Raw genomic sequence first — 13,290 nt, forward strand, 5'->3', positions numbered from 1 at the left:
CTCACAGGTTTGTCGGGAATAGGCCCCAGGCTGGAAGCATTTAGAAGTAGAGGCTGCAGCAGGAGTCCAGATAGCATCTGGAGGCATAGTCTCCTCCAGGAGACCTGTCTGGCCCTCGTCTTCCCCACACAGGCCAAGTCCACCCTTCATAGACAGCAGCTCACTCAAAGCCCCCTGGCCATAAGTTAAGCATATCTGTGAACAATCCCATCTCCACAGGAGCAGACAGATGTGTCTGAACACATCTGGGTGCTGTGGCCCAACCTCAGGAACAGCCACCTGTTGGTGACGCCAGTTCCTACTCTTACCAGCAGTGACTGAAGGCCAACATCTACCGTGGGTTTCACTGCGTCCAATTGTCCTGTGGGCCCCTCACTACGGGGATGCCTCTGAACTGGGACCTCCTCCAGGGGCAGAGCTGGGACCTGAGGTGCTTGGTGACTTAGGAGGAAGGAGGTCCAGACTCAGGCTCAGCTATGGCTGTGACTGGTGATCCCATAAGGCTGTGGGGCTCTTAGCCCACTTTGCAGGTGGGAAGGTTGAGGCCAGCAGAGATGCTCCGTGGGCTGAAACAGCCCTGCTACTGGGCAGAGACCTAGCTGGAGATCTTCGTGTGTTTGGAGCGGCATCAATACCAAGCTCCACGTCTTACCCAGCCTGGCTCAGTGGGTTTCTTGATGAAGTAACTGAAACTCATAAAGCTCACAAGTCCAGGAGGCCCCTGAGCTCAGCAGCCTAGGTATCCTCACAGGTGGGCACAGCTGGCTGTCCACTCCCACATCCCTAAGCACAGCAGTCCAGGCATCTGTGCACGTGAGCACAGCTGGCTGTCCACTCCTACGTCTTCAAGCTCAGCAGCTCAAGCACCCTTACAGGTGGGCACAGCTGCTATCCACTCCCACACATCCCTAAGCTCAGCAGCCGGGCACCCTCACACGTGGGCACAGCTGGCTGTCCACTCCCATACCTAATACTCCAACATCAGCACAGGTACAAGACCTACTTCAGAGATCAGACTGTCCCCAGATAAGGCCATCTGACAACTTCCCTCAATCTGGAGTCTGCAACCCCAAGGGCAGGGGAGAGGGCAGTGTCTACTCCATCTGTCCACACTGCTGCCTGAGGGGGGAATCATGGGGGTTGGAGACTACTTTGCAACAGGGGATGACTTCAGGGCCCAGCTGGGCCTCCCCTGGCCCACAGCCCAACAGCCCAACTCTCCCATCTGCTTCTACTCCAGGGTTGTCCCCCTGCCCAAGGCTAATGGCTAATGCTTTCCACAGCAGGAGAAGAATATGGTCCTGGCCACCCTCCCTGAGAAAATATGGGGGAAATGAGACACGAGAATCATCTAGTTACAGCTGTGAGTGATACTCTAACTCAGACGCAAGCCCTACCCCACCGCCAGAGCAGAAGGCGGCCCAGCACAGGCCCAGGCACGGAGGAAGTCAGGGAGGCCGGGAGGCATGGAGGGAGAAAAGGGCTCTCGTGCCCTCCCAGGGCTGTGCAGGTTGCTCAGGAGACAGTCCAAGGCAGGAAGCACAGGCTTTAAAAACACTGAACCTCTTAGCAGACGAAGCCTGTGGTCTGGTTGGAACCACTGCCACTTCAGCCTCTGCACGGGCATCCCAGAGACTGCGCTGTGCCTGTAGGACTTCAGGGAAATGGCACCTGGCTTCTTGGGCCTCTAGGAGCCTCTTTGGTGGAGACAGCGTACAAGCCTGAGTGGACACTTGGGCCTGCTGGCCAGGAAACACAACTCCCTGGGAAGGAAGGGGAAGTATGTGCACCCACTGGGCAGAAGAGGAGCAGGGAGCCACGGGACAGACACTGATCATCACCCCACATGCAGAGAAAGCCACAGCTCCAGCCAGAGGGCAGCAGGCCCCACACTCCATCACCCCAGCAAGAGGAACCCCAGCACACACACAAGAGACTCTGCAAAAGTGAAGTGTTTCATTCAATAACTTAAAATAAAAAAGCATATACAAAAGAATTCCAGTATAAAATACATAGTAAATTAAAATATATTATGTTCATACTAAATCTGGTAAGAAAAACATAATTTTATCATCAGGGATAACTTAAACAACACAGTTTGCTCTCGACGGTGACTGGCTGAGATTTGCAAGAAGCATAGCCTTGTGTGCCGTGGGCAGAGGGGGTCACTGCTGCGGCCACCTGGAGGCCACATTCCCTCACAGGATGCCTCAGCTCAGCTGAGGCGCTATGCCATGACCGGGAACACGGCCGCGTCTCTTGGCTCGGCCACCTCCACAGGCCATGCAGGCCTGTCCTGAGTCACAACTGCAAGGCTAGGAGGGGTCTGCGGGGAGGGACACTGGCCACACAGCTGTCCTCACTGGTAGAGGACCTTCACACAGAATGTCTCTTCGTTCTTGTCCTCGTGGTCATTGATGTAGATCAGGATCTCTTCCTGCCCAGTGCTGCCGCTTGGCATGAACCTCAGGCCAATGGTGTAGGTCTCTCCTCCTGCCACCTGCAAAAGCATGGGGATTTCAGCTTTGCCTGGGCTTCCACTCTTCTGCAGAAGCTTCTAGAACTGTACTATAACAAGCAAGCACATCCAGACTGGCCTGACAGAGGCTGTGAGGACCAGACAGGCGTGAAGCAGCTGCTGCTTAGTGCCGACTCAGGATGGTGCGGACAGCCAGGTGGCGCCCCTTTCCCACACACTGCTCTGATGATGGGCAAAGGAATGAGGGGTCCCTCAATCCACTCAGACACTCAACACTCACATCCCCATCACTCCAATCACCTGTTTCTGCCCCCACAGTTCAGCCACATTTCCTCATAGGAAATCCACCTGCCTATGCTGACACAGGTCAGGAACCCCCTGCCTGTGGTAACACGGGAGGTCAGGGCCTCCTGCCTGTGCTGACACAGGAGGTCAGGGCCCCCGCCTGTGCTGACACAGGGGGTCAGGGCCCCCGCCTGTGCTGACACAGGAGGTCAGGGCCCCCGCCTGTGCTGACATGGAAGGTCAAGACCCCTTGCCTGTGGTGCTGACATGGGAGGTCAGTGCCCCTGCCTGTGGTAACACAGGAGGTCAGGGCCCCTGCCTGTGTTAACACGGAAGGTCAGGGCCCCTGCCTGTGGTAACACAGGAGGTCAGGGCCCCTGCCTGTGCTGACATGGAAGGTCAAGACCCCCTGCCTGTGGTGCTGACATGGGAGGTCAGGGCCCCTGCCTGTGTTAACACGGAAGGTCAGGGCCCCTGCCTGTGGTAACACGGGAGGTCAGGGTTCCCTGTCTGTGGTAACACAGGAGGTCAGGGTCTTCCAGCAGAGAGCACAAGGGTCCCGATGTTCGCCTGCTACCTGAAGGACTTCCCCAGAGGGTGTAACTCTCTGGAGCCTGCCAGCAGACCCACTCCTGAATAAGGCACTATCTCCCTCACACCCGCCAGCCCTCGGGGCAGACCTGGAAGGAGTTCTCCTTGAACTGCAGCAGGTCAGGGCGGTCACTGTGTAGGTGGTAGGTCCTCCGAGAAGGATAGGGGTTGGTGTAGGTGATCCGCTTGCTGGCACCCTTCCCTTCACCCGCTGCCATGGCGATCTCAAAGGCCTAGGGAGGGAGTGGGTGGGAAATACAAGGGCTGCTGGCCCGGCCTGAGTAGGCCTGAGCGCAAACTGCTCCACCCGGCTACAGGCCAGCCATCCTGAACCATCCCAGAGGGCCCTGCCCCACCTCAGCCTCACAGAGCCTGGAACTGGGTAGCTGGGTCCCAGGGCCGGGTAATACCATCACCCACAAGACACAGAGGAGGCCCTAAGGTGCTATGGCCCCCACCTGGCCCCACTGTTTATACGGACCTTGGAAATGAGGGGCTGGCGGCAGGAAAGGCACACGAGCCATGATGCCACCAGCTGGTGGTAGTCCATGTCCACCAGGTTGAGATGGACAAAGCGGCTGCCCGCCCTCCTTGGCCTCACGCCCACATGAAGGTCCTGGACCCCGTGAGGGGGCAACATGAAGACACCTGCAGGATCTGTCTTCGGGGACAAAGAAGAGGTCAGGGCACGGCCCTCTTGTGGTGATACAGCTCCTGAGGGTCATCTTTTAATAATCTTGAAGGCCTTTGGGGTACATTTTAGCCCCTCATCCTCAGCATCACATCCAGCAAAAGGCATTTTCACAAAAGGCAGCTCAGCTTGTAAAATCTGCCACCAGCCACCCTGGTGCTGCACCCACTGTTCCTAGGCCTCTGCAGGCTGGGCAGGGACAGACGCAGAGAAGCAAAGAGACCCCCAACTCTGCCTCCGAGAAGGGCCGTACCTTCAGCTCCTGAGGGTGGGAGGTGAAGGCTTTCACCTTCCTAACAGTCTGTGTTCCCCGCAGGACAAGGGACAGACGGGTCAGCTGTCCTGCGACACAGGAGACGTCCACGCGCTGCAGGGAGTGGAGGCAGACCTGCCACGTCTGCACAGGCTCCGCCAGCCAACGATCCCTGCGGGTGACAGGGGCCGTCTACACATCTTAGCAGGGCAGCATCGTGGGAAAGACGCTCACCAGGGAGGGGTTTCAGCAGGGCTGGGAGCCTGGCAGCCACAGGGAAATCTACAAAAAGTCACAATGGATGGGAACCCTGTGTTCAGGGCTGGGGCTAGTCCCCTTGACCTAACCTGGAATCTCTCAAGATGGGGCTATGCAGTGTGTCGGTTCCTGGGGCCTGCTGAGGGTGAGGGGCTTGAGAAATGCACGTCACATGATGAAAACGTGAGCTCGGTCTGAGAGTCAGTTTGGAAACCTGAACCACGCCCAAGCCTTAGGACAGAGGGGAGCATGGCTGAGGCCACAAGCCTGAGTCGGAGCTTGACATCAAGTCTCAGCTCTGAGAGTCCATGGCATTACTGTAAAATGGAACAGGGGCAATACACATTCACAGGCTGCTACAAGGAACCACTGAGACACATTTAGATGTGTGCGTGGTGCACAGCCCCTCAGCCCCAAATACAGTTAAGTCCCACAGTCCCACCGTCAGAAGCCACACAGGAAGCAGCCTAAAGGGCTCCACTGAAACTGTCTAGCTGGGTGAAAAGCCAAGGCATGGCTTGACTAGTCTTCAGACATGAAAGATGAAGACAGTCACCAACAGAGGGGCTGAGCTCCAGGATCTCAGGGTTCAGTGCAAATCCACTGATGGCAGGGTGGTGAGAACCATCTTGGGCTAGCTCTGGTCCGGAAAGCTGCACCATCCCTCTCTTGGGAAACATATGTCATGTCCATCCCTTGGGCTACTGTGCCGTTCTGGGAGAGAACATGCCATCACCAAGGCCTGGTTGGTCTCTAAGCCCAGCCTGACTCACAGCCACCCCTCTCCTTGTAGAGCAAAGTGCCAGTACCCATCATGCCTAGGGAGTCAGGGCAGAGGGGAGGAGATCTGAAGGTAGCCCAGGCTGCCCATCCTAGGCCTCTTGCCCCATCTGTGTCTGTGCTTACGTGTAGATGATGACAAAGAAGTCTTTGATCTCTGGGCTTGGACCGCTGGCCACCTTAAGAAACACATCCCGTGGCTCACCAGGGCCCTGCCAAACACAGCATGGGGTATATGGGTTGCCAGCCACCGGCAGGTGTGCGTGTCCCCTCCCCCAAGCAATGCCTTGGTTTTCTCACTACAGTGCTCGCTGCACAAGAAAATCATAGCTTCTTGATCTTATATTGATTTCAATAATTACATTCCCCAGACTCTATCGAGCTTCCTAACCAGTCATAATACAATTAGTGCCCGACCCTCTGCATAATGGAAATTAGCAAGTGCCTCAATTACCAGGCTTCCTTCATTTTGCTTCATGCCTTTTTCTTACAATTTAAACTCAGATAATCAAGGAACAGATCTGCCAGCAGAAAATCTGAAATCCCTCACAAAGCCGTCCTCAAGATGCCAGGACAGTCCCCCCTCACCTCCACGCAGCCCTGCAGAGGGAACCCTCTTCTTGAGACCAATGAGAGGCCATAGGGATGGAGTGGCGTGGGAGGGGGTTCCCCAAAGGATCTGCTCAAGGTGGGGCTGACACACATGGCATACCACGTTCTGGGCCTCACAGATGACATTCGGGTCACTGCATCGAACGTGGACTGGGGGGTCATCACCAGGCATCCCCACAGGAGCACCTGGAAACAGAGAAAGGGATAACTCGGTACTTACCCCAGCACACAAAACATGACTGCGGTGCTGCTGCCACCCTGACCCCGCACATTCCTGGTCAGGCTCAATCGGAGGGAGTGGCCACACGTAAGCCACGAGCCATAGCACTGAGCCATCATGGGAACACCACCAGACCCACACATCCTCACTCCTGATGGGGACAGATCTGGGTCTTGGGAGTCACAAACTTTTTGCAGAACCAGCCACCAAATATGCATCTTGTCACCCCAGAGGAAGCTGGAAACTTCTATTTCAAACAATAAAGGCAGGTCAGAATTTTTGAGGAGCTTCTTGCCACCATGGGGAGATACCCCTTCCCGTTAGCCGAGCCTGCACAAAGGCAGCCACAGGGGAAGTAAGAGACCTGCCTGGAAGTGTGTGCCAGGGAGGCAACCGGATGGCCTTCTTCAGGAAGGTGAGCTCTGGGTGGTAGAAGCGGAAGACCTGGTCCACCACATGCGGCTGGGGCTCAACCGTCAAGCAAAGCACTGCAATGGGCCGGCCAGTCTCCACCCGGAAAAGGACCTGCAGAGATGGATAGTGTGAGGATCTCACCATCACCCCTGAAATGAGACAGGAAAGACAGACATTGAAATGCACCCATAGGTGCACAGCAAAAGGGATCAGTGGACTGGACCCAGGGCAGCACCCAGAATGGGGAGCACTCACACACAAGCCAATCCCCAAGCTTGTGCAAGGCACACTCCTGAAAGGCCAGTGGACCAACTGGCAACCCAGCACCAGGAACTACTCCAGTCTCGACTCCACCTCCACAGGCCGGGATGTGGTGCAGGATGGTGGCCGAGGATCCCACCCTTAGCCTGGTGACAGCTGGTGCTGTGTTTAGGGACGGAGCACAGCACGGGCCCTTTGATCCCAGTGGGGGCGAGGGGGGGGGGGAGGCAATGTCTAAACCAAGGTAGCTAGAACTAGAAAGGTTCCTCTGTCAAAATGGTTACGGAAACACTCACCTATGCAGAACTAGCAGACGGGTGGTACAATGGGTGGAGGATTTGGTCGTTAGAGGCACAAGCACACAACACACATGTGACACACTGAGAAAAATGAGGGGCAGGCAGGTGGGGAAGCGAGCTCCTTCTGAAAATGTTGGAATCTGGATTCCTGTAACTGTCCTTCGACTGTAAAGCTGACCGAAAGCTGTCTGGGTCTAGACACCCAGCCCTGCCTTCTCTGGACCACAACACAAGGCCCAAAGGAAGTCTTCTTTCCTGTTTTCCACAGAGCAGCAGATGTGGCAGACCAGCCGGCTGCTCAAAGCTAAAGAAGCAGAGGGTCTGGCAGGCCAAGCTGCCTAAGTGGAGGGGCTACCCATCAGCTACCTTGATAGCTGCGAAGGAGACAGCCTGGGGACAGGCAGCCCACCACAGCAGAGCGACAGGCAGTAGCAGAGCAGCTCAAGAGAGGATGCAGCAGGACAGGAAAGATAGGCATGGTGGAGGTGGAGCGAGGGACAAACTGCAGTTCCTGCCTGCCGGGAGAGTTCCAGAAGCTATCCAGTCTCCCAGGCCCAGGACTGTAACAATGGCTGCTGTCAGGGGTGAGGAGCCCTGGCTTCCTTGGCTTACACAGAGTGACCCTGAGCTAAGGTCCAGCGGCCTGGTAAGAGCAGTGCTGTGCTGCAGAGGGTGGTGCTGCTGCTGCTGCTGCTGCTGCTGCTGCTGCTGCTGCTGCTGCTGCTGCTGCTGCTGACCCCCAGCACATAGGAAAGGGGGAACTGCAGGGATGGGTGCCTGAACAGAGGGTGCTGCTGCTGCTGCTGCTGACCCCCAGCACATAGGAAAGGGGGAACTGCAGGGATGGGTACCTGAAGAGGACCCCGGCCAGTTGACTGGTGACGGGGCTAGCACAGACACCATCGCAGCACAAAGCTGCACCATGGTCCTCCTACACATGCCAAGCCGAGGCTCTGCTTGCAAGTCAGACACAAGTTCTCACGGGTATTGCAGCCTGCTGGGCTGCACATAGCGGGACTCAGGAACACAGAGGCCTTCAGGCCACCCTCTGTTCAGACTACACAAAACAAGGCCTGTGGGAGGAGGAAGGATACCAAAGAACTACAAAAGCATTTCCTACAAAAAGTGTAAAATCTCGTGTTGCCCAAAGAACGCCCATTCAGTAGGCTCCTGAAAGTGCTTAAAGGCACACTCACACACACATCACACATACACCCCCACACACATACACGTACACACCACACACACACCACATACCACACATACACTTCACAATACACATACATACCACACATATACACCACACATACACACACCAAACACATATACACCAAACACATACACAACACACACACACACACAAAAAACCAACTTTAGAATGCTGCCAAGTTGTTATGTGCTATGCGAGCTGCGTTTAGGGCAGCAGCCAGCAGCTACTAGGACCAGCAGCTTCCCATGCACAGGGCCAAGGCTGCGCCAAGACTGCACAGAGCTGCCAGGTGATCCACCTATGCTGGACCCTATCACAGGCTGTGCTGATGTCTAGGCACAGCTGCGCCCTCCCTGTCCCTGCCACATCTTATTTCAGCCTAGAATCCTACCAGGAGGGAAGAGAGGAGGGGTCAGTGTCACAGCTGGGGTCCGTCACACGCTTGGCTTGGTGGACTCAGAGAGCTGACCTGCCCTAAGGCTGAAGTGCCGAGACCCCTCCTACCTTGGCGTGTTTGGTAGGCATGGCGCTGCATTTCCAAAGGGGTCGGGACTCTGGGTCTTTCTCCAGGCTCATCTCAGCAGGGGCCTGTGAGACATGGAGCAGTACAAGCGGGTCAGGGCGAATCAGGTGACAACTGGGATGTGGACCAGCCAGGGCCACGAGCTCCAGAGCGTCACCATTCTGTTCTCATGCAGGTGCTCGGAGCTCGCTGCAGATCACCAGCCTCAGCCGTCAGACTCTGTCACCGCCCTGTGGCCTATCCAAGGAGCCCGGTGGACACCCGAGGAACTGGGACTCCTCAAGCCCCACATAAGTGACTGCTGAACTAACTGTTAGAGAGGCCAGAGCCTTGACGTGACTCTCCCGGTCACACTCACACACACGGGGCATACACCTTCCCAGCACCTCCAGGAGAGAGAAGAATCCAGGCTGAGTGTATGCGGAGTGACAAGTGGGGCAGGCGCCAGTCAGGGGTGATCCCCTGGTGTGGACATGGGCTAATCGTCCTGCCACAGACACGGGGAGCTCTTCCCCTTTGCCACCTGGATGGACAGTGCCTCCCTGCTCTGCCTGGGTCTTGCTTCACACCTGTGGTGGAGCCAGTGGGCCCACGGAGAAGTTCTGGTACTTGAAGGGAACGTGGGCTGTCTCCCGGGGTCGCAGGTAGAGCTGGGGTGCCAGGCTGCCACGCAGGTGAAACATGTCCTCCTCCAGGGGTGTGTGCAGGCCAGTGGCCTCCTTGAAGTACCTCCACTCCTGGCTGTCCAGGATGATGCTAGAGGGGCAGAAACAATGGCGAGGACCCATGTGGTGTAAAGAAAATATACCCACCATCCCGAGACCCTCACAGGAGCGGACAGGGGATAGCCAGCCTGGCTTCCATGCCAGAGCAGCATCCACCCAGGGGACTCACACACACACACAAACACACACACACACACACACACACACACGCATGCGTGGCAGCTCTTGCCTGAGCTCTGGGCTGTCAATCTCGATGGCCACCGTGTGCTGAATGTTGTGCGGGTTCTTAAGTGTGAACTCGAAGAACTCAGCCGTGCCCAGTGTGGCATACAACGTGTGGTGGGTGGTGATGGCCTGGCTCAGCACGCTGGTGATGCTCTCAGCCTTGGTGCGCTCCCGGTAGGCATCAATGACCTGCAGGTCCCGTGAGTGCTGTGCACGGGTGCTCTGCTGGGCCTATAAACACAGGGGTCACATCTGGCATCCTCCCTGACTCTGCTTTGCAGGCCTCCACTCTCCTGAGGCACCGGATTTCTTCTGGAAATCCATTTCCCCTTATTTATCCATGAGGTCTGAAGTACGACCTGTCCCCCATATTCCAAGGATCTCAGTGTTTGTCAGGACAGAACAGAGCATCACACCCAGCTTGCCTCTGTCCCACACGCTAAGAGACTCCTTTAATCACCAAGGGAAGGTACCAGGCATAGCATCGGGGAATTAGGAATAGTGAAGAAGGAACCACATGACAACGGGAGTCACCCAGCAGGTACCTCACATAGTGCCAAAGTCTGTCTGGGATGACTGTCCACAGAGGGACATAATCCCAGTGTGTCAGCCCAGCACCCAGTGTCCTCAGGTTGGGTCCACATGTGACGACTAGTCTATGAGACCTAACTGTCTCCTGCCTGACGCCCTTGCGGTGCAGTGTGCTCTGGTTTGCACTGTAAAGCAAGGCTATTCTGCAGGGCTTACCCAACCCCATGCCAGGGTTCCCAGTCTGCACCTGTGCAGAGACCCTCAGATCCAATGCTAAGGAAGCTAAGACCACAGAGGGGGCAGGGTGACTGTCTAAAAGGTCTTTGGACTTAAACTCATTTGAAGTAATAACACCAAAGATCTGGTCCCTGAATGTAGGAGACCTTTTTAACAAAAGTTAAGATTTCAAACCTGAAATTATCCCCTGGTGACCGAAAAGTCCACATCTCTCCTCGCCTGCAAACAGGGTGTAGGAAGAAGAAGGGACTGCAGGGAGGAGTGGCAGGTTCTGGGGTGAGGTGCGGCAGTGGGCAGCCCCTCACCAGCAAGCTGATCCTGCGACTGCCAGACTCCTCTCCAGACTCCCGCAGACGCACCAGCCGCATCCGTTCCAGCTTACGCCTGTGCACAGCATCCGCCTCACGGCCTGCAGTCTGGGGTCCCTGGCCAGCTCGAGTGTGAGTCAGCAGCATGGCGGCCAGCTCACTGTCCACATCAGCCAGCTTCTGCGCTTGTACCACGCGTTTTCCTATTGAAATGGACAAAAGAGAGGTCAGGGGTGGATGTGTGGAGTACCAGCAAAGCCAGCGGCTGGTTCCCAGAGCCACTTCACAAAGAGCTTCCAGGATGGATCTGCTCTGTGTCACTCTACTGATAAAGATGCAGATTTGGGACCTGATCCCTCAGCCTGAGGAACTCTGACCGTTCGTTAACATGGGAAGATGATTTTCTAGGAGAAAGCCAGGTCCCCAGGTTTATAACTATACAGCGACACTCTCTCTCAAACTGTGGCCTCAGGGAAGTAGAGAAGGGGGGGTCACTGCTGCAGAGGCCTGCCTCTCAGGGACGGCTGCGTTAACACTAAGCCCTACCAATGTGCAGGCATCTCCAACTTCCTACCAGAAATGGGGTACCAATACTGCTCTCAGCAGCCCTTTGGAGCAAGCAACCTCCTGTGGGCAAGCTCAGATCATGGACTCGTGACGTGCAGAAGCTGACCTAGCCACGGGCGGCGGACAGCAGGGCAGACACTGCCTGTGCCGCCTTTCCACATGGCACCGGTGGAACTGTGGTTGGTGACAAGGCCATGCCACAGACTGACAAGAGGCCCTGAACACCTATGTAAAAAGTCAGCTGTGACGGCACATGCCTGCAATCCCAGCACAGAGAGATGGAGTGAAGAGGATCCCAAGGGCTCGCTGCCTACTGGCCAGACAGTCTAGCCAATCGGTGAGCTCTAGGCTCGGTGAGAGACCCTGCCTCAGAAAATACGGTGGAAAGCTATAGACAGGCAATGCTGACCTCTGCCAACACGCACGCATACACGCACACATGTGCACACACACATGCTTTTCATCTCTTCCCTGCGTGAGCAGCTCAGACTTAGGTAACTAGTAGAATTAATTACCATCTCCCTATAAGATAGCATGGTTGGATGCAGGGCCAAGCCTAGAGGAGCTTAGAGGTTCAACAGCCCCTGTAAATCCCTGGGGCCATCATCAGGGATCCAGACACTTGGGCAATGGACAGCAATGTGAATACACGCACACACACACACACACACACACACACACACGCATACACAGGTTTCTGACTCACATACCCCATCTGCCACCCAGCATGTGGTCAAAGTCTCAACTCACGTCTGGGGCCTCCTGGTATGAGGAGGCTTCCTCCAGAGAAGAAGTTGGCTCCGTCGTTTGAGATGACCCGAGACCTGGATGGTGGCAGCGAACTGGAACCTGTTGCTCTCGGCTCACACACGTGACCTAAACATAAAGCACCCTCATAAGACAGGGCCCAAAATGGGGACTGGTAGACCAGAGCAGCTCTCCCATGTGGAGCCTGGGCCTGCAGGAGCCTCTCCATCTCCACTCTCAGACTTACAAGTGTGCCCAGGTGACAGCTGCAGCAGTCTGAACGCGTCCTGCAAGGGGCATCATGGGTAGGAGATGGGCTGTTTTTGCACTGCCTTCTCCAGGTTTGGACCCCTACCCCTGCAACCACCACCACACATTATCTGATCACACACGGTTCCAGCAGAAGGCCTCCATTTCTGCACCGTCTTCTCCAGGCTTGGACACCCGCCCTCCCCCACCCGTAAGGGATCTCCATTTGATCACACGGTTCATGCCCGGGCCTGGGAGAGCTGAGGCTCCAGCACAGGCCTCTCCATGTGCAAGCAAAGGCGGGTGGGATTTCATACGCAGACCTCTGCAGAGCAACAAGGGCCTCAGAGGAGGCTTGGCTACGCTGCCTGCCAGCAGATCCAGGGCGTCGCTGAGATGCTGCAAATGGTTAGAGCCCCGAGGAGGCAGCATCAGAGCACAGACACACTTTCTCAGAGCACAGACCCACAACTCCACAGGGGTCAGTCCCTTGGGGGTGAGACAGGGCCTAACTAAAGAATCACACTCCAGACTGGACCACCTAACTGCCAAGGCACACCTGTGCTGAGCATCCTACCAATCTCAGCAGGGTGGAGCAACGCTGGCACAGCATCCTGACTGCCTCCTGGGACAGGCAGCAGCGAACCCTTGCCCAGGCTGCCCGCCTCTCTGATGACCCCCTGCACATTGTGCCCTCTTGTTCACAGGCACCTTTTCCTCATTCTAGATGCACCTGCTCTCTACCTTCCTCCTAGTCACAGACGTCTCAGCCCAGAGCCCTCCCGGTGAGCCATGCCTTCTGTCTGGCCCAGGCTCCTGGAGACA

At 56.2% G+C, this 13,290-nt stretch overlaps 1 protein-coding gene across 2 annotated transcripts in view; it reads right to left on the reverse strand.

The window, feature by feature from the left end:
- Nucleotides 1-2,305: 2,305 nt before the first annotated feature.
- The window catches only part of Nphp4 (nephrocystin 4), a 75,078-nt gene continuing 64,093 nt past the window's right edge, over nt 2,306-13,290 (reverse strand). For both annotated transcript variants that reach the window (XM_038334520.1, XM_038334519.1), the window contains exons 18-29: nt 12,220-12,345; nt 10,900-11,105; nt 9,831-10,057; nt 9,446-9,632; nt 8,858-8,941; nt 6,538-6,694; nt 6,050-6,135; nt 5,464-5,549; nt 4,300-4,471; nt 3,837-4,016; nt 3,445-3,588; nt 2,306-2,500 (exon numbers count right to left, since the gene is read on the reverse strand). In XM_038334520.1, coding sequence (XP_038190448.1) covers nt 2,360-2,500; nt 3,445-3,588; nt 3,837-4,016; nt 4,300-4,471; nt 5,464-5,549; nt 6,050-6,135; nt 6,538-6,694; nt 8,858-8,941; nt 9,446-9,632; nt 9,831-10,057; nt 10,900-11,105; nt 12,220-12,345 — 1,796 coding nt within the window. In that variant the 3' untranslated portion in view covers nt 2,306-2,359. The remainder of the gene's footprint in view (nt 2,501-3,444; nt 3,589-3,836; nt 4,017-4,299; nt 4,472-5,463; nt 5,550-6,049; nt 6,136-6,537; nt 6,695-8,857; nt 8,942-9,445; nt 9,633-9,830; nt 10,058-10,899; nt 11,106-12,219; nt 12,346-13,290) is intronic.

This window comes from Arvicola amphibius, chromosome 6 (genome assembly GCF_903992535.2).
Source record: "Arvicola amphibius chromosome 6, mArvAmp1.2, whole genome shotgun sequence".
Lineage (NCBI taxonomy): Eukaryota > Metazoa > Chordata > Mammalia > Rodentia > Cricetidae > Arvicola > Arvicola amphibius.